The sequence below is a fragment of the Neovison vison genome, chromosome 9 (assembly GCF_020171115.1).
Source record: "Neovison vison isolate M4711 chromosome 9, ASM_NN_V1, whole genome shotgun sequence".
Lineage (NCBI taxonomy): Eukaryota > Metazoa > Chordata > Mammalia > Carnivora > Mustelidae > Neogale > Neogale vison.
In genome coordinates, this window is record NC_058099.1 from 26,387,315 (window position 1) to 26,408,028 (window position 20,714).

Below are 20,714 nucleotides of genomic sequence, written 5' to 3' on the forward strand. Positions count from 1 at the left end.
TTGAAGTTAAATAAAAAGCTAAAAGGGTAAATACTTTCAACAAAATTGAAAAAAATTTACAAGTTGGGAGCTTCAGGGGCACCTGGATGGCTCAGTCAGTTAAGCGTCTGCCTTCCACTCAGGTCATGATCTTAAGGTCCTGAGATGGAGTCCTGCATCAGACTCCCAGGGAGTCTGCTTCTCTCCCACCCTGCTTGTTCTCTCTCTTTTTCTCTCTCTAATAAATAAATAAATCTTAAAAAAAAAAAAAAAGTTGGGAGCTTCAGTATCTATTACTCTAACTACATCTACTATTTTTAAATAAAGCATTTTTTTTCTGTTGGCATAAACTACTTGTATTCCTTACGGATTGTATTTTATCTTCACACTAATAACATGCAAGAAGCATCCATACTTCCAGTAGCATCCGTCCCCAATAAATAAATGGAAGAAAGAAACCATTTCTCATTGCTTCTATCACCCTGTCAAAATGCCTGGTGAATGGTGACTTTCAAATAAAAATTTTTGAGATAATAAAGTTTAAAACTTCATTTTATAGAATGCAAAATTACTCGTCTAGGAATAGTTTAATATAATTGCCGTATTTTTAATAAAAGTAACCTTTGATATTTCAGAACTTAGATGTTATCATTTCTACCTATTATTAATAGTGAACTTAAAAAATAAGAACTCTAGTACAAATAATAGAAATTTTCAAATTTAACAGTATACAGGTTTAGTGAACTTTATTTAATTTTATGCCTTATTTTGTGTAATTAATGAATATGGTGCTTATTACTAAAGGAGTTTGTATGTCATGGACACAATATAACAAATACAACTTTTGATTATAAAATTGAAGATAATTAATAAAAATAATAGCTCATGGGGTGCCTAGGTGGTTCAGTTGGTTGGGCGTCCAACTCCTGGTTTTGGCTCAGGTCATGATCTCAGGGTCCTGGGATCAAGCCCCATGTCAGGCTCTGTGCTCAGCAGGTCTGGTTGAGGATTCTCTCTCTCTCTCTCTCTCTCTCTCCCCCTTTGACCCTCCCCTTGCTGGTGTTCTCTCTCTCAAATAAATAAACAAATAAACCTTTTAGAAATAGCTCATATCTCTCCTACCCATCTCAGAGGAAAGGGCTGGGCTGTGCCTGCCCTTCACTTTGTGCCCATGAAAGAGTCTTACTAGGTCCATGCAGAGAGTTGACACACACACTGACCCGAGGTCTAATTCCTGCCTGAGCGAGGAATAGTGTAAGACATGGTCTGACTCTTGCAGACAGGAGATCTAGAGATGACTACACTGAGTCGTCTGCACCCCAACATACATCGGGGGAAGAATGCATGACTTTATTTCTCATGGAGCAGCGATGGATAAGATGGAGTTGGGGAAAAGTCAGAGGGTTGCCTGGAGGGACGTAGAGCTATCCACGGAGAGAAACTGAAGGTATCACCCAATTTTCAGAGGGTGAAGATCGAACACGTGGACAGATGAACAAGAACAGAGATCAAGGGACCCCAGAATGGCCCCCACAGACTCCATGAGAACACCGTTGGAGAAATGATCAGTCCAGACATCTGCCAGTTCTGGAGAAAAGCCATCCGTCCAGTAAGGACCATCCTTAATTCTTTTTCTCTCTTTATTCCTCATGTTTCAACCCAAAGAGCATTGGGATTTTGAACACACATGGAAGTGGACATTTCAGTTCTTAAGCTGAAACAATATTTTATAACTTAAGAATTTTGCCGAAACTGTCTTGAAGTGTGCCTGAATTTTCCATAAGGGTGGGAGAAGACAAAGACTCATTGAGTGGTAAAAACAATGAGAGGCAATATAAAAGGGCTTTATAATTTCAAAAAAAAAAAAAAAAAAAAGAAATAGCTCATAGACAAACCATAAGAGACTCTTAACTATAGAGAACAAACTGAAGGTTGATAGAGGGAGGTGGCTGGGGGATGGGCTTGATGGATGATGGGTATTAAGGAGGGCACTTGTTTTGATGAGCGCTGGGTGTTATATATAAGTAATGAATCACTAAATGCTATTCCTGAAACCAGTAATACACTATATGATAACTAGCTATAATTTAAATTAAAACTTGAAGCAAAATGAAACGAATCAATGAATGAATCAATGAATCAATGAATGAAAGACATTACTTGAAAAAAAAAAATAAACCTTGTATTAGGTGACATCTTTCCTTAAAAAAAAAAAAAAAGCACCCCCCCTGCAAAAAGCCCATATTTCCTGATTTGTATGTGACATGCACTGTTCCAAATGTTTTTTTTTTTTTTTTAATTTTTTTATTTTATTTGTCATAGAGAGAGAAGCGAGAGCAAGCACAGGCAGACAGAGTGGCAGGCAGAGGCAGAGGGAGAAGCAGGCTCCCTGCCAAGCAAGGAGCCCGTTGTGGGACTCGATCCCAGGACGCTGGGATCATGACCTGAGCCGAAGGCAGCTGCTTAACCAACTGAGCCACCCAGGCGTCCCAATGTTCCAAATGTTTTACATGCATTCATTTGTTTAAGCTTCACAAGTCTACAAGGTGATACTGTTATCTTCCCTGTATTATAGATGAGGAAACAGCATTTAGAAGTAATTCACCCAAGATCCCACAGCTAATAAACAGTATAGATAGGTTTAATCCCAGGCTTGAGTTTGTGCTTTTGACAAGTAAAGCTATAATACATTCAGGGGAAGGGGTCAGGATAGTAGTTATTTGTAGGAATTTAATGTATAATTAAGATGGGATTTCTAAGTTAATGAAGGGAATTCAAAAAGTGATATTGGTGCAAATTGTTAACCATCTGGGAAAAACTTAAAGTTAGTTTTTAAATTAAATTCATACTTAAATTCATACTTTATCCTAAAGTAAATTCTATTTAGTTAAAAAAAATAAATATAAATATGGGGCGCCTGGGTGGCTCAGTGGGTTAGAGCCTCTGCCTTCAGCTCAGGTCATGATCCCAGGGCTCTGGGATCGAGCCCCGCGTTGGGTTCTCTGCTCGGCAGGGAGCCTGCTTCCCTTCCTCTCTCTCTCTCTGCCTGCCTCTCTGCCTACTTGTGATCTCTGTCAAATAAAAAAAAATCTTTAAAAATAAAATAAATACAAATAATTTTTGATGAAAATACAGATGACTATTTCCAGTCTTGGGTTACTTATGACATAAAAACCAGATCCCCTAAAGAAGAAAGCTGTCTACCAAAAAATTAAATACAAATGTATTGGGAGAGTTATACATGAATATAAAGTTAAAAGGCAAATTAATAAACCAGGAAAAATGTTTGAGATATATATGATAAAGGTATATTATCCTTAAAACAACATAGAACACACCACCAGAAAAATATGCAGATGGAAATACAAAGAAATAAGAATAAAAAGAAATAAAAAGAAGCAATAAGCATATGGAAAGATGTTTAGCCCCATTAGTAATCAAATAAATGACCACTAATAGAGTTTAGTATTAGGAACAAGATTCTTGGGGTAGACTCCCTATGTTTAAATTCTATCTCCCTCATTTAATAATTATGTGACATTGGGTGCCTAGGTGGATCAGTTAAGTGTCCAACTCCTGATTTTGGCTCAGGTCATGATCTCAGGGTTATGAGATCGAGCTCTGAATCAGGCTCCACGCTGGGCAAGGAGGCTGCTTAGGATTCTCTCTCTCCTTTTCCTTCTGCCCCTCCACCTGCTTATTCTCTTTCTCTCTAAAAAGAAATTAATAATTATGTGACATTGGACAAATTAATAAATCTCAACAAACCTCAGTTTTTTTCTCTGGGAAAACAAAGCACAAGATATACTCAATTTGTTGTTATAAGAATTAAATGTATGTGAAATGCTTAGCACAATGCCAAGCATCTAAGCAACAAAAAGATGTTAGCTGCTGTGGCAGACACTGTGTAAGCTGACCTGACACCCACTTTCACACTTTTTTTCTGCAATCTCTATTACAAAGTGTGGAAAAGCTAAATAACAAGAACAACACGGTAGTAAAACCTTGCTCTCCCAGATTATTTTATATCTGGAAATCTGCTGGCTAATGTCACAAAAGTAGAAGCCTTCTAGAATGCAATATTTCTTCTTCCAGCCTTGTCTAGCACAAGGAAAATGTCAAGAGAAGTTTAGAAGCTCTGAACTTAAAGGTAGAAAATACAAATACCCCTCTATTTGTTTAAGCTACTAGTAGTCATCCAAAGCATCTCTAACTAATACAGATGCCATTACTGTCCTTACTATTGCTATTATTTCCATATTTGGAAAGGGTACAGGAAATCAGGCACACTACTCATCCTTAAGGAATATAACCCTGCGATATGTGACAAAACCTAACACATGCATATGAGATCCAGAAATTCCACTCTAGGACGTTTTCCTAAGAAAATAATCAGAAAGGGATAAGAGATGTCACACACAGACATTCGTTGGATAAACACCCAAGATAGCTGGTAGCCTCAGTATTTGTCAATTTTTTTTAAAAATAATTAAGCCTGGAAAGAATGGAGTAAAGTATAGACTGTCAGCCCTAGATATTAGAAATTGGGTGATTTGTGTAGGTAAGTTAGCTAACATCTCTGTTATTTGGTTTTCTCATCTGTACAATGACATCCAGCAATCCCACATAACAATGCTTCATAATTAACTTGACCAATCTTAAAGCCTAATACACATTACTTTCTGTCAGATCTGCAAGTCAGCCAGGCAGCTACACCTTGGTCTGCTTCATACATTCCATCCAGGGCCCAGACTGGAGGGGCAGAATCTACCCAGGGCACATTCTTCTCCTGGTAGGTCAGGGTTGAACAAAGGGGAAGTCATATAACAGCCCCTCTGAAATTTGTGCATATGTCTGTTACATTCCACCAGCCAAAGTAAGTCCATGGTCAAGGTCAACTAGGGCAGAGAAGTATCCTCCCCTAGAATGGGAGAGAGAAGTACACTGTACTAAAATAAACTAATTTTGGTATTTTATAAAAATTATTTATTATTCAGTTCTTTCCAATAAGGGATGATGTGTTTAGAAGAGTAACAATTTTTATATAACTGTATCAGAAAAAAATTTCAATAGATTAAACATTACTGAAACTTGGCATCTTTGAATAGCATGTTATTATAGTAACATTTAACTGCAATGGTAAATTGTTTGCCACACTTCACAAAGATGAGAATCTCAGTAGGAACTATTTCTGCAAGAATCTGAAAAACTGAGATTATTTTTATATACTGAAATAGGGAGCTAGGTTCGGAAAATATACAGTTAAAATGAAGCCTAATGATGAGAAAAGAGAAAAAATATTACCTTTGCTGATAAATAGTGCTTGTAGTAGTACAACTGAAACAGCAGAAATGCAGAACTGGCCAAAGTTAAAAGCGCCAAAATCACGTTCTTATTGATTCTACTCATTAGTCTGCGGTGCTCACTTGGTTGTCTTTTGAGAGTAACCGTGTTCGTTTCATCTTTTTTGGAAAAGAAGACACTCTTTTTTTTCTGTAAACAAAAAAGATATTTCTAAAGAAACAAAAACCTACTTTCAATTTTTCACCTCTAATAACCAGCACAACAAAGAAAGTTACCTAAAGTTCTACAGAACATTCGTTGATTTGCTAATTTCCTCTCCTAAATAAACACATACAAGACCAAATATGAAAGAACAAAAATATTTATCATGGCATTCTACAAACAACAACTGCAAATAATAAACATAAATGGGATATCTGTAAAACCTGACCAACAGAGATCTGGGGACTTCACCTAGTTTCTGATTCAGTAGCCGTGGTATGGGGCTTCCAAGTATGCACTTCTGACAAGTGGCCATGCCTTGCTGATGTTGCTGACCACATGAAGAACCACTTCCATAGAAGAAATTGAGAAAACTTCTGGTCAAGAAACTTCCTCTGTATGATAGCTTTTTGTTTTTTGTGATCTAGGATATAGACAGTCTTGATAAGTATCCCATATATGTTTTCAGTTTTTTGCCAATGTAAATAATGTGCAAAGATAAAAAATTTTATTCCTTCATCTTTGGCTGCATCTGACTATTTAGGATAAGAAATTTAAAACAGTTCTACTTCTTTGAACCTCCTATGCACTATTTGATTTTGGTTAAACATATTATATTTAGTCTTCAAGTGTTCATCTTTAATCCTTTAAATATACTAACACCTCTATAACTTGATGTCTAAACTTTTTATCCTTTGTTCTCCAGCTGAATAAGAAGAGGAAATCAACAAAGTTATACTTACCCTCCTGCTTTTTCTCCTCCTTCAATCTGGACTTTTATTAGTTATTTCTACCATGTTACAGTTCTATCATATTCTGTTACTACAAATCTCACAACTATTTTGCTATATCTTCCCTGTCAATCCTTTTGCTGAATCATCTCTGTTCATCTACTGAATGGCTGATATTCATCTTCTTGCAGTTAATCAAAAAACTTACAAATACTATTTACCTTGAGTTCTTACATTGTTCTAATAAACTAGTCAGCTGATAGTTGGATTGAGATGATACTTTCTTTCCGCTGATGACTTGTAGGCTTTGTACCACTGTTCTATAATGCTAAATATTCCCTTCATGGTATCTGATCCTTCCCCTAGGTCTCCCCTACAGGTAAATTAACCTTTTTAATGGGATGAACAGAGAATGCATTCCTTACCTCTGAAATCCAATTTTTTAAAAACTAGGCCACATAATGATGTTGATGACTGTATAGTTGACCCTTGAACAACATGGGTTTAAAGTATATGGATCTACTTATACATAGATTTTTTTATAGTACAGTACTGTAAATTCATTTTCTCTTCCTTATGGTATTCTTAATAACATTTTCTTCTCTCTAGCTTACCTTATAATACAGTATATATATAATTTATATATATATTTATATATATATCATATATATAAATACAGTATATAATACATTTGGCATATGTGTTAGCCAACTGTTTATGTTTATGTTATCAATAACTTAATGTTATAATGTTATCAATAACTTATGTTATCAACTGTTTATGTTATCAATAAGACTTCTGGTCAATGGTAGGCTATCAGTTGTTTAAGATTTTTAGGGAGTCAAAAGTTAACGCACAGATTTTCAACTGCATTGGGGGGGTGGTCGGTGTCCCTAATCCTCACACTGTTCAAGGGTTAATGTATACTAATTTTTCTTTATTACCTGCCCTTTTGATCTGTAGAACTAAGATTTCTTTTTAGGAAGTTTCTTAAGTTAGATGTTTCAATATTTTTTTGTTCTAATGTTGAATTCTCCATTTCCAGAACAAAATTGAGCATTCGTTTCATCTCTTTTCATTCTCATTTCACTTTGTTCAACTTTCAAAAGCCTGTTGTCATGCCCCTTACTGACTTTTCAACAGTATTAATTCTCCCTTTTGCTTCCAAGATGGCCATTTATTTCTGATTATTTTTCTTCCTTTTCTTTCTTGAGCTCTGCCAGAATATGATTTATCATCTCCTGTTAACTTACTATTTCTCCCTGACCAATAAACCTTGTCTATTATTTTAAAGAAGTGATTGTTTCATTAAATTTGTTAGGCCAATACAGTTTCCTCATGTTTCTCATGTCACTTGTTTTTCCGTTTCTTTTTTCCTTTTTCTCACAGCATTTTTGTGTAGATACTGTGTTTGTTTCCTTTTTATTATTTACCCATGAATGATGTGAACTCTACTAGGATCGGTTATTTGCAAGAGGATGTGGACGGAAGAAGCAGGCTTGGTTCTAGACTTGGTTGAGTACAAGAAAGCATTTTATGACAGAGTGTTTTGTGCCTGTGTGTGTGAGAGAAAAGAGACAAAGAGAATGTGTCTGAGAACAAATGAGATAAAGTTATTTAGCCATGACTTCTTGCTTCACCAAGAAAGTGTGTTCTGCAAAGACAGTTTATCTCTGTTTTCTCCTTTGCTCTTCCTTTCCAGGCAGTTCATGCAGCCAAACGATCCAAGGAAGCTCTCACTGCCCTCCTATACATCCTGATCCCACTGTAAACAGATCTCTCTCATGTTGCTCTACAAGCTCTGAGATCTCTTCCTACTACTTCCCTCTTTTAATCTCTTCCTGCTTACATTGGACAATATTTCTCAAATATTTTGGTTTGGGGTTATAGGATTTCTGGTCTCATCAAAGACGTAATCTCTGTGTCTCATTCTCCTTGTTTCAGGGTAATTTCAGATAGAAGAGGGAACCAATGTCTCTACTCTGCCATCTTAAAAATCAAAAGTCTTGGCTTAGTTTTAAAACAACACAAATGAGGGCGCCTGGGTGGCTCAGTGGGTTAAGCCGCTGCCTTTGGTGCAGGTCATGATCTCAGGGTCCTGGGATCGAGTCCCGCATCGGGCTCTCTGCTCAGCAGGGAGCCTGCTTCCTCCTCTCTCTCTCTGCTTGCCTCTCTGCCTACTTGTGATCTCTCTCTCTGCCAAATAAATAAATTAATTAATTAAAAACAAACAAACAAACAAACCACAAATGAGCTTCCAGAGTCAAAGTTTACATGAAGCAAACATGGTATTATATAAAGTCAACAAACTACTTAAGACAAATGATACCGGGACACCTGGGTGGCTCAGTGGGCTAAGCCTCTGCCTTTGGCTTGGGTCATGATCCCAGGGTGCTGGGATCGAGCCCCGCATCGGGTTCTCTGCTCAGCGGGGAGCCTGCTTCCTCCTCTCTCTCTGTCTGCCTCTCTGTCTACTTGTGATCTCTGTCTGTCAAATAAAGAAATAAAAATCTTAAAAAGAACACCACTATTTAAAAGACAAATGATACCAACACTAATACGAATAATCCATTTGATGTACAGATAATGTACAGAGCAAAAACAAATGAGTAAATCATGATCATGTTCGGTTTCCTCAAACTATAAAAACTAGCAACACATATAAAATAACATTGATGAGGGACGCCTGGGTGGCTCAGTGGGTTAAAGCCTCCGCTTTCGGCTCAGGTCATGATCCCAGGGTCCTGGGATCGAGCCCCACATCGGGCTCTCTGCTCTGCAGGGAACCTGCTTCCTCCTCTCTCTCTCTCTGCCTGCCTCTCTGCCTACTTGTGATCTCTGTCTGTCAAATAAATAAATAAAATCTTTAAAAAAAAAATAACATTGATGATGACATTAGTTTTTGCTGTCAGCTTAAATCTGCTAAAATAAAACAAATAGTCTGATAAAAGTAACTCACAAGATAATAAGGAGAATATCCTTCACTTTCAATATTTCAGTGCAGTTTCTTGTAGTTATATTAAATAATGCACCAACAGGGGCGCCTGGGTGGCTCAGTGGGTTAGGGTCTCTGCCTTCGGCTCAGGTCATGATCCCAGGGTCCTGGAATCGAGCCCCACATCAGGCTTTCTGCTCGGCGAGGAGCCTGCCTCCCCCTCTCTCTCTTCCTGCCTCTCTGCCTGCTTGTGATCTCTATCTGTCAAATAAATAAATAAAAATCTTTTAAAAAAATAATAATAATGCACCAACATATTGTATAATGATTCCTATGTAATTTTCTAAAGTGATATTCAGAGTGTGCCATAACTGAGACTCTTCTATGCCTGAATAAACAGAAAGAAAGCATAAAAGGCCTATATATACTACTACAACATGTTTCTAACCTATAATTAATTCTTAACATAAAACAAACCTCCAACACATATCATCAATCACTTAATTCTACTGTTATCAAGATGATATCTAGTTAACTTTATTATTTTCTATAAATTCCAAGGCAATTCAATTGTAAAGGAAGAGTATTCAAAACATTCCTTTTGGGGTGCCTGGATGACTCAGTGGTTTAAGCGACTGCCTTCGGCTTGGGTCATGATCTCAGGGTCCTAGGATCAAACCCTGCATCAGGCTCTCTGCTCAGCGGGAGCCTGCTTCCCCCTCTCTCTCTGCCTACTTGTGATCTCTCTGTCAAATAAATAAATAAAATCTTTAAGAAAAAAAAAAAAACCTCCTTTTCGCTAGCACGATCTCTTTATTAGGAATGTTTACCACTTTAAAATGAAAAATATGATACGTATAAGAGAGGCCAAGGCTTATTGAATTTACCTCTAAAATATCTCTGGCATCAACTCCCTCTTCTCTCTTCACTGTAACTCTTAACTTAGACTCTAATTGTACCTAATGTTGCAATTTCAAATGAACCCCTAGTCTCCACTTTCTACCTACCCATAACCTCACTTACACAGTAACAGATACACCAAGTTGCTGATAGATGAATCAAGATATGCCACGATAACAATTTTTCAATGAATCTCTACCACCTACAAATAAAGTTCCAATTCCAAACGAGAATTCACAATCCGACTGAACACAAGCAAATTCTGTAGGCTTCTCCCACTTCATACACCCTGAAATTTTTGCCCAAGAATCCCTAGAATACATACCACACTTTTCTGCCTCTGCTTTTGCTCATTCCCTCTTGCATGAAATGCTCTCATCCATTTCCATAAACCTAGCTCAACACCTCTTTTCATAACTCTTCTCAAGTAACCCTTGTATAAAGTTTCTCATGCTCTTCTGAGTCAAAATTAATCTCTCCTATCTCTAAATCCCTAGTTTTACCTTCCTTCTGGGAACATTTACTGTTTGATAAGTAAGATAGTTTCCTATTTTCTAAGACTTTAGAGATGAACAGAAGTTCTCAGAAGAATGGTGTTGATGGTGATGGAAGGTGTGATGGATCTACAGAACAGCATGGGAAGTTTTTTCCAAAATGTAAACCTCATTCCTTACCACCCCACATCGAGTTTGTGATAGACTCTATTAGAAGCAAATATGGAGGCAATGTAAACGGTGTTATTGCTATGAAGGCGTAGGCACAAGTTACTATGGGAGCACAAGGAGGGGCTTTAACTACCTTCCATTTTGGATGATACTTATTAGTACAGATGAATCATTCCCCTCACCAGCCTAAAACTGACTGAATTAAGAAATAACATGTATGCTTAGTATACTAATACTTTGCATAATACTCAAGTACACAAAATTATTTTTTAAAGTTTTTATTTTAAGAAGTTCTCTGTCCTGCAGGAACTTTTATGTTAAAACAAAACATGAAATATGAAAGAGTGATTTTTTATTAGAATTTAAAGACCATACTTTGTTACAATCCTGAAGAAGAAACACTTAAAAATATCATATGGAGAAATATAGCATAGAAGCAAAATAAAAACATTCTTTGTGTATACATTTCTTTTTATATGTGACATTTTACCTATCATAATAAAAGCTCTGGGGAGGATAAGTAATGTATTTTTTTACTTATACTTAGGGAAAGCTTCCTAAAAAAGACAGGATATCATGTCTAATGAAAAAGAGATGAGTATTATAGAGTTAATAAATTAAAATGAGGGGAAAATAAAGGGAAAAGACAGCAAATGTCTTCAGAAAAATATATAATGCAGAGGCGCCTGGGTGGCTCAGTGGGTTAAGCCTCTCCCTTCGGCTCGGGTCATGACCTCAGGGTCCTGGAATGGAGCCCCGCATCGGGCTCTCTGTTCAACAGGGAGCCTGCTTCCCCTCCTCTCTCTCTGCCTGTCTCTCTGCCTAGTTGTGATCTCTGTCTGTCAAATAAATAAGTAAAATCTTTAAAAAAAATTTAAAAAAAGAAAGAAAGAAAGAAAAATATATAATGCAGACACTAAGGGGAGTTAGGAGGTTTAAGCAACTCAAGGTTCTTCAAGATCTAATGCAAATATGAGAAGGTTAATGTAAGTATGGTATATTAAAGAATGTGGCTCCGATGACATGGAAGCTTGCCATCCCTAGTGCCATAAACTGAGAATGGGCAATGAAAGGATTAGGTAGATCTGCTTCCCAACGGACCTTTAATGGGTTATGGGCATCAGAGCTATCAATCCTCTGTCTTTGGGCCTGGGGTAGCCCGAGCCCAAAAATTGGCCATCTCCAGCCAAGAATAAACACATTCTTATATCCTTTATTATCATTTTCACTATGTGTCAAGACATGAAACAGTTTGGAAAAAATGGGTGGTAGATCAAAGCCATACACAAATGTGAAGGGAAATACAAAAGATGGGAAATTCAAGACAAATTCTCGGGCTCTCTCTATAGCCAAGAGCAGTATTTCGTGTTCTTTCAGCTTCCCATTTGCCCATTTTACATTATTTGTTTTTTTGCAGGTAATGGCAATGAAAGACTCTGACACCCGGCTTACCTGACATCCCATGAACACCACCACCACTCGTTTGAGAATCATTTGTGTAAGGATCTGCCTGAAAGAATGTCTAAGTGCCTTGGTTTTTTTTATTCCTGCCTTCTGGATCATTTCTCTTGACATGAGAGGCCCTCCAACAAGAAATGTCAGCCTTGACACTTAATTTAGGTTCACAGATGATGTGTGTTAGCCTGTTCCCCTCAATGCTGCTAGGTCGCAACTTCTTAGGGACATGAGGGAAAGGAGAGAGAGGCATTGCTGGTATGAATCAGAAAGAACTGAAATTCAAATATGGCTTGCCCTGCAAAATAAAACAGACTAACCCACAGAAAAGAGAACAGTGTAATTAGGCAAAGGCACAATTAAAGAGCTGAGGTAGAATTTTAGAAAGCTCAAAGAGAAAATGCTTCTGCAAATGTATTCAAGGTAAGACATGAAAAAAAAAAAATCAACATTTCCAGCTGCTATAACTAAAAGATGCTACCCATCTTCCCTAAATACTGCCAGTCTTTCTTGCTGTTCATTTCCTTTTCTTTCACAGCTAACTTCTTAATAGTTATCAGTAGCCTGGGAGTTGTTAGACTGCACAGAGTTAAGAATTCTCTTTATCTGCTTATCACTCATTTACTTCTTAACCTTCTGCAATATAACCTCTAATTCAACATGCTGACACGTGGGATTAAAAAAAATAGTCGATCTGATACTCCAGAAAAATTGCAAATATATAGTGACTCTTTTCTAAATGACTAGGGAATGATAAGGTTCTGCAAAGAGTGTGTGAAATGAAAAACCTAGATTAAAAAAAGTCTAGCTGAGGGATGCCTGGGTGGCTCAGTGAGTTAAAGCCTCTGCCTTCAGCTCAGGTCATGATCCCAGGGTCCTGGGATCAAGCCCTGCATAGGGCTCTCTGCTCAGCAGCGAGCCTGCCCCCACCCCCACCCCGCTATGCCTGCCTCTCTGCCTGCTTGTGATCTCTGTCAAATAAATAAATAAAATCTTAAAAAAAAAAAAAGTCTAGCTGAGAAAGGAAGTGAAGATAGGAGGGGATATTACAAGGGCAAAGTAAAAAGGTGAAGGAAGTGGTGTTGTTTAATATGCCTACGATTCTCTGCTGGATATAAAATCCAGATGGATGTTCTCTTTACATTCTCTTGCTCTTTTTTTTTTTAAGATTTTTATTTATTTGACAGAGAGAGAGAGAGAGAGATAATAAGCAGGCAGAGAGGCAGGCAGAGAGAGAGAGAGAGGGGGAAGCAGGCTCCTCGTTGAGCAGAGGGCCTGATGCGGGGCTCGATCCCAGGACCCTGAGATATGACTCGAGCTGAAGGCAGAGGCTTAACCCACTGAGCCACTCAGGCACCCCTTCTCTTGCTCTTAATCATTTTATTAGGGATACTTCCCTAATCTACTGGCTAATTATGACTTATAAATATTCTAGCTGACTGCTGGCTATTTCTTCTTGAACACACCACTACCACCTAAAGCGAATCACTGTCCACCTTCACACTAAATTTCCTCCACAATTTGACAATCTATTTTGTTAACAGTATCCCTATATTCTCAATTACTTATGTTCAAAACAAAATAGTTTTTGCGGTTCTAACTCTGCATCTAATGAGTCAACAAACTGTGTATCCTCAGTGCCTCTAAAAGCTATCATTTCTTTTCCATTTGCACATAGTTAGCCTCGTTTAAAGGCCTTATTACCTCTGTCTAGATAGAAAGCCTCCTACATGAATATCCTATCAGACTTTCCTCAAAATACTCATCTTAGGGATCAAAGTCAAATTATTTCTAGCATACCTCTTTGTGTCACTTCCGCTGCTTTAAGACCTTCTATGGCTTATTCTGTACTATTCTTCTATACGAATCTGCTGATACAGTGCCATCTCACCTGGGTGCCTTCACCTATGCTATTCCTTCTATCTACAATGCTTTCTCCCTTCACCCCCCTGCCCCTCTCACGGTCTACTGAGTAGTTAAAAGTACAGGCTTAAACACAGACTGCTCTCTTCAAATCCTGCTCTGACACTTGCAACCCGTAGGACTTTGGGAAGGTTACTTAACGTCTTTGTGCCCCTATCTTCAGAGTGCATCTATAAATTGTACTTGATGCAAAAGGCTCTTCTGAGGATTGAACACATCAATTCATGTAAAGCACTGAACAGCACCTAGAACATCAGAGTGTACAGTAATGCCAGCAATAATTAATAATAGCCATCTTAAAGCTCAAATAATTTCCTTTGCTCTCACACAATTAAAGTCCCCCTCTCTCATATTCCCACACCACTGTATATCTGTACTATTTTTAGTACAGATTTAGTCTTAAATTACAGTCCCTTGAGACAAGAGGCTATCATTCATGCTTTTTTATCCCATGGTATTCTTCTGCATTTCCAACTCTTCCACAATAGAATCTAAGCACAAACACAGATTTTAAAAGCAACTTTTTACAGAAGAGAAGAGTTCTGTGTGGCCAGGAGAGTACAAAAGAATGAGATGAGAGATGAATGCAAGCAGGTGCAGGTGAAGAGTGACAGCCAGAGTTTACGACAGAGGTCAGTTTGCCGTGCTACCTCGTTCATTCATTCTTCCATTAACTTCACAGATATTGCTGAACCCCATGTACTAGACACTGGGCAAGCTGCTAGCAGTTCCCTGTCACAAGACTCTGTGTCACATAGACAAAAGATTATGGTTATTTCAAAGGCAGTGGAAACTTGAGGAACCAAGGAATTTTTTTTTTTTCGACCCAACCATTATATATATAGGCTATTCCTTGGGATCATTTAGAGCTACTTTAGTTAGCATACACTCCAGAGTAATCTTTGGGTTGGGTGGAGTGAAGGTATTTTTTTCTCTTTATCCTATGTGAACATCAATTGATTTTCAAATATTAAAAAATTTTTTTTAACTTTTAAAAGTTTTCTTTCATTTTGTGTCATTTAACAAGTACTCATTTACTACAGCTTACATGTTATAAGCTTTAATTTTGTTAATCTCTTCCCATTTTTTGAGAAGCATACTGCTATTAAACCAAGTTATTTTTAATTGAGTAGAGTCTTCCCCTCAAGAATGCAAGTACTTGGGGCGCCTGGGTGGCTCAGTGGGTTAAAGCCTCTGCCTTTGGCTCAGGGTCCTGGGATTGAGCCCCACATCAGGCTCTTTGCTCAACAGGGAGCCTGCTTCCCCCTCTCTCTGCCTGCCTCTCTGCTACTTGTGATCTCTGTCTGTCAAATAAATAAATAAAATCTTAAAAAAAAAATGCAAGTACTTGATTGGTTGGTTAACATGTGGATATTGAGCTTAGTAAAATTGTATAACAGAATCAAACACAGGGCTCAGAATGTATTAAGTACTTAAAACAATACATAACAACTTACTGATTTAGAATCTACATTTTACACAAATCAAAACCACAGTAAGATACCACCTCATACCAGTCAGAATGGCTACAATTAACAAGTCAGAAAATGACAGGTGGGGGCGCCTGGGTGGCTCAGCAGGTTAAAGCCTCTGCCATTGGCCCAGGTCATGAGCCCAGGACCCTCGAATCGAGCCCCACATCGGGCTCTCTGCTCAGTGCAGAGCCTGCTTCTCTCTCTCTCTCTCTCTCTCTCTCTCTGCCTGCCTCTCTGCTACTTGTGTTCTCTGTCAAATAAATAAAATCTTTAAAAAAAAAAAAATGACAGGTGATGGAGAGGATTTGGAGAAAGGGGAACCCTCCTACACTGTTGGTGGGAATGCAAGCTGGTGCAGCCACTCTGGAAAACAGCATGGAGGTTCCTCAAAAAGTTGAAAATAGAGCTACCCTACAACCCAGCAATCGCACTACTGGGTTTTTACCCTAAAGATACAAACGTAGTGGTCTGAAGGGGCACGTGCACCTGAATGTTTATAGCAGCAATGTCCACAACAGCTAACTATAGAAAGAACCTAGATGTTCATCAACAGATGAATGGATAAAGAAGATGTGATTGATATATATATATATACACACATATATATATTTATACATATACATATGTACATATATTTATTTTATATATTTATTATTTTTATAGTATTTTATGTTTTTATTTATATGCATATATATGTGTGAATATATACACATATATATGGATACCATGCAGCCATCAAAAAGAAAAACAAAATCTTGCCACTCGCAACGATGTGGATAGAACTAGAGGGTATCTGCCTTTGTGAAATAAATCAGTGAAAGAATTATCATATCTCTCTGACATGAGGAATTTGAAAGGCAGGACAAGGGGTTGTGTGGGAAGGGAGGGAAAAAATGAAAAAAGATGGGACCGCGGAGGGAGACAAACCATAAGAGACTCTTAATCTCAGGAAACAAACTGAGGGTTGCTGGAGGGGAGGGGGGTGGGAGGGATGGAATGACTGGGTGACGGGACATTGAGGAGGGTATGTGCTATGGTGAGCACTGTGAATTGTGCAAGACTGAGGATTCACAGACCTGTACCCCTAAAGCAAATAATACATTATATGTTAATTTAAAAAAAAAAAAGGAATCTACATTTTAACAAGATCCTCAGGCGATTCCTATGTATGTGTAAATCTGAAAAGCACTGACCTAGAAGCTAAGACCCTTACAAGCAGGAATAATAAGAACAGTATCACATCTGTCTTGTTCATCAGTACTTCCTTAGGACCCAGTTATGAAACACATAAATATTTGTTGAATAAATATGTAAATGATATTACTTCTGAGTAGACAATTAGAAAGACAGTGGAGATTATATTTATTTATTTTCTGCCAGAGCTCCTAGAAAAGGGTGCTTAGTATTTGCTGCAATACATCAAATTATTTTAATAAAATGTTGGCCTAAACAATCTACCAAGGCTACGTGTAATCTTTTCTAAAACGAGTCCTTGCTCATTGCTCTGAGAGCCGTGTGTCTCCTTTAGTCATTTTTCTAGCCTCCCATCTTTTTTTTATTATGTTACGTTAGTCACCAAACAGTACATCATTAGGTTTTGATGTAGTGTTCTATGATTCATTGTTTGCATATAACACCCAGTGCTCCACGCAATCCGTGCCCTCCTTAATACCCATCACCAGGTTCACCCCTCCCCCATCCCTCTCCCTTCTAAAACCCTCAGTTTGTTTCCTGGAGTCTGTAGTCTCTCATGGTTCATCTCCCACTTCGATTTCTCCTCCTTCATTTTTCCCTTCTTCTAATGTCCTCCATGCTATTCCTTATGCTCCACAAATAAATGAAACCAAATGAAAACTGACTTTGTTTGATTTATTTCACTCAGCATCATCTCCCCCAGTCCCATCCATGTTGATGCAAAAGTTAGGGATTCATCCTTTCTGATGGCTGTGTAATATTCCACTGTGTATATGGACCACATCTCCTTCGTCCATTTGTCTGCTGAAAGGCATCTTGGCTCTTTCCACATTTTTCTAGCCTCCCACCTATAGGCACATCCTCTAGTTACTCTAGAATCTATCCCTCAAAGCAAATAAAGCAAATATTTCAAGATTTTTAACTGCAACCTCTGAGAGAAAACTTACTATTTAAGTTCCAGTCTATGAGCTCCATCTGCCTGTATTTCCAACTCTATCTCCTACACCTCAGATTCAGTATGTTCAAAAGTAACAATTCAGGGCGCCTGGGTGGCTCAGTGGGTTAAGCCGCTGCCTTCGGCTCAGGTCATGATCTCAGGGTCCTGGGATCGAGTACCACATTGGGCTCTCTGCTCAGCGGGGAGCCTGCTTCCTCCTCTCTCTCTCTGCCTGCCTCTCTGCCTACTTGTGATCTCTCTCTGTCAAATAAATAAATAAAATCTTAAAAAAAAATAAAAAGTAACAATTCTATTCTCCATCAAACATCTCCCTCCCCTATTTCAGAAAAGGTTGCTCTCCATTCTTAGACTCAAGTTTTACAGGTCTTAGAGGAGAGAGACCACCTCGTCCAACAATATCATCTTACAGAGACCAGGTTCTAGAAGAATTAAATGACAGCCCAAGAGGCTAATTATTGGCAATATCCAGAGCTACAACCCCAATCTCCATACTGCCAAAACACTATTACATGCTGGATTTCTGATAAAATGCTCATTTTTGTCAACGACACTTAAATTCAGTTTTTCAAAACTCAAGTTCTAAATATCACGTAGATCCAAGAAATCAAGTCCTGCATATTGCTGACATGTCTTATTCCTTTTTCTTCCTTTTCAGACATACTGCACTTTCTTTCCACTTAGGATTCCTTTGATATCCAGTGCCATTCTTCCCAAGTCCTCTATGCCCTTGAAACCTACCACCAGAAATGGACTCTAAAATATGAATGCCTCAGGGCTCCTGGGTCTCTCAATCAGTTAAACATCCAACTCTTGGTTTGGGCTCAAGTCACGATCTCAGCTCATGAGATCAAGCCCTGAGCACCTCCACTGGCTCCACCTCAGTGCAGAGTATGCTTTGGATTCTGTTTCCCTCCCCTATGACCCTCCCCCATTCTCTAAAATAAATAAATAAATAAATAAATAAATATGAATGCCTCTTCCTGCCTTTTCTATCTTTACCCAAGGTGTTCAACTGAGATGGTTCCTGATGATTCAAACCCTCAAGCTTTATCCATCCCCAGAGTATCCCAATCTTTTCTACAAGGCTTCTCTTTTCCCAATCTCTCTTTTTTTTCCCCCAAGATTTAATCTGTTTATTTGTCAGAGAGCAGAAGACAGAGTGACATTCAGAGGCAGAGGCAGAGAGAGAGAAGCAGGCTCCCCGCTGAGCAAGGGGCCTGATGCGGGGCTCGATCCCAGAACCCTGGGATCATAACCCCAGCCAAAGGCAGCAGCCCAACCAAATGAGCTACCCAGGGACCCCTCTTTCCCAATTCTTTTTTTTTTTTTTAAGATTTTATTTATTTGTCAGAGAAAGAGAGAGAAAGCGAACAAGCAGTCAGAGTGGCAGGCAGAGACGGAGAGAGAAGTAGGCTCCCTGCCGAGCAAGAAGCCTGGTGCAGAACTTGATCGTCCTGGGATCACGACCTGAGCAGAAGGCAGTGGCTTAACTGACTGAGCCACCCAGGTGTCCCTCTTTTCCCAATTCTTAATGCAATGCTCTATCACTCATTTTGAGCCATGTTCATAGGCTGTTCATCTGTTCATAGGCTGATCTTTATTCTTTGGAAATCTTCTATCTTCAAAAGTAAAAAGAATCTGGTATCATGGAGGTCCTCTTTTCACATCTGAGAAAACCAAGGCCCTGAGAAAAGGGACTTGCCTCATGTTACCTGAGAAATTGATGGTGATGAATTCTGAACACAGTTCTCACTGCTATTCAAAGCTTCTAACAACCACCTCTACGCATACCCAGTCTTTCCCGACATCCCCCAACTGACAGTGCAAACAAAAAGCAGACATCAAAGCCATATGAAACTTTAGCATGGCTAGTAGCGTCCATCCGTTATGAAGCACAAAAAGGGGTTGCTTCAGTAAATAGTCCTCCAAATGAACTAAAAGTTGAACCCACGGGGAAAGCATCAGAATGAGCGATGGTTAATTAAATTATCCCTCACTATAAATCTGTTGTAGTTCTCCAATGCCCGTAGAACCGAACACTCGAGCATCAAGGTCCTTCCCGGTTGAGACCCAACGTCAGCTGCCAGCGCATTCCTAGCCTTCACTTCTCGACACCCATTCCTCCAGCCATTACCCTAATATGCACGCGGTGCTGCCCAAACCCGGTCGTTCCTTTCATGATTTTGCACCCTTGCACACACTGGTCCTACAATACGCAATGCTCTCCACACCCCCACCCCAGTGCCTGTCCTCTGGCAAATCCTGAGATGGCTCTCACGACCCTGCTCAAACATCACTACTCCAAGCAAAGTCCTATGAGGGTCTCGATCGCCCTCCAAAACTGAACTTGTCCCAGGATGCGGATTTTACTTGCTGACTCAACTAGGAGCGTGGGAAGGACCGCCCCAGTGGTGAACTGACTCACTGAGTACCCTCACGCCCCGCCGCCCGCAGCGCACTCAGCCTCTGGCCCGCCTCGGTCCTGGGGGGCGGAGGAAGTAGGTGACCAGAATGCTGGGGGATGCCCGCTGAGGGGACCCGAGCCACCGGAGATGCCTGTCTGAAGGTACCCTCTCATCCCCCGCAACCAAAAGGAACCTTCTACCCCTTACCTCACCCAAGAGAGGCGGCAACTCCGCTTTACGGCATTCACAGCAACTGCTGCAAAAGGTGCCGTCAAGTGCAGAGCCGCGGTGGTTCTGGTTGCTGTCGGAGACGATCACGTTTAACTGATTGGGACACTACGTGGCCGGGTCTCCTGCCTCTTCTTCACCGTCCGAAGTTTACGGATCCCTGAGGATTTCCTAGCTTTCCAAAGTCCTTTCATCGCTTGCCGACGTAACAACTGCAGTAGCGCACTGAGGCGACATGAAATTTCAGGAAGGGGAGCAAGAATTGGAGAGGCGCCACCTGAACCGTGTTTCTTAAAGAGTGTGAATTTGCCAGATAAAATATGGGATGCCAGTGAAAAACGTGAATGTCAGATAAACAACG

At 39.3% G+C, this 20,714-nt stretch overlaps 1 protein-coding gene across 5 annotated transcripts in view; it reads right to left on the reverse strand.

The window, feature by feature from the left end:
- Positions 1-20,361, reverse strand: part of FKTN (fukutin) — an 82,114-nt gene extending 61,753 nt beyond the window's left edge. For 3 of the 5 annotated variants that reach the window (XM_044265210.1, XM_044265211.1, XM_044265207.1), the window contains exons 1-2: positions 20,333-20,361; positions 5,284-5,472 (exon numbers count right to left, since the gene is read on the reverse strand). In XM_044265210.1, the coding sequence (XP_044121145.1) occupies positions 5,284-5,388 (105 nt within the window). In that variant the 5' untranslated portion in view covers positions 5,389-5,472; positions 20,333-20,361. Of the gene's footprint in view, positions 1-5,283; positions 5,473-9,174; positions 9,196-20,332 lie in introns of those variants that run through there. The other 2 variants (XM_044265208.1, XM_044265209.1) reach the window with 2 other exon arrangements.
- Between the last annotated feature and the right edge of the window lie 353 nt (positions 20,362-20,714).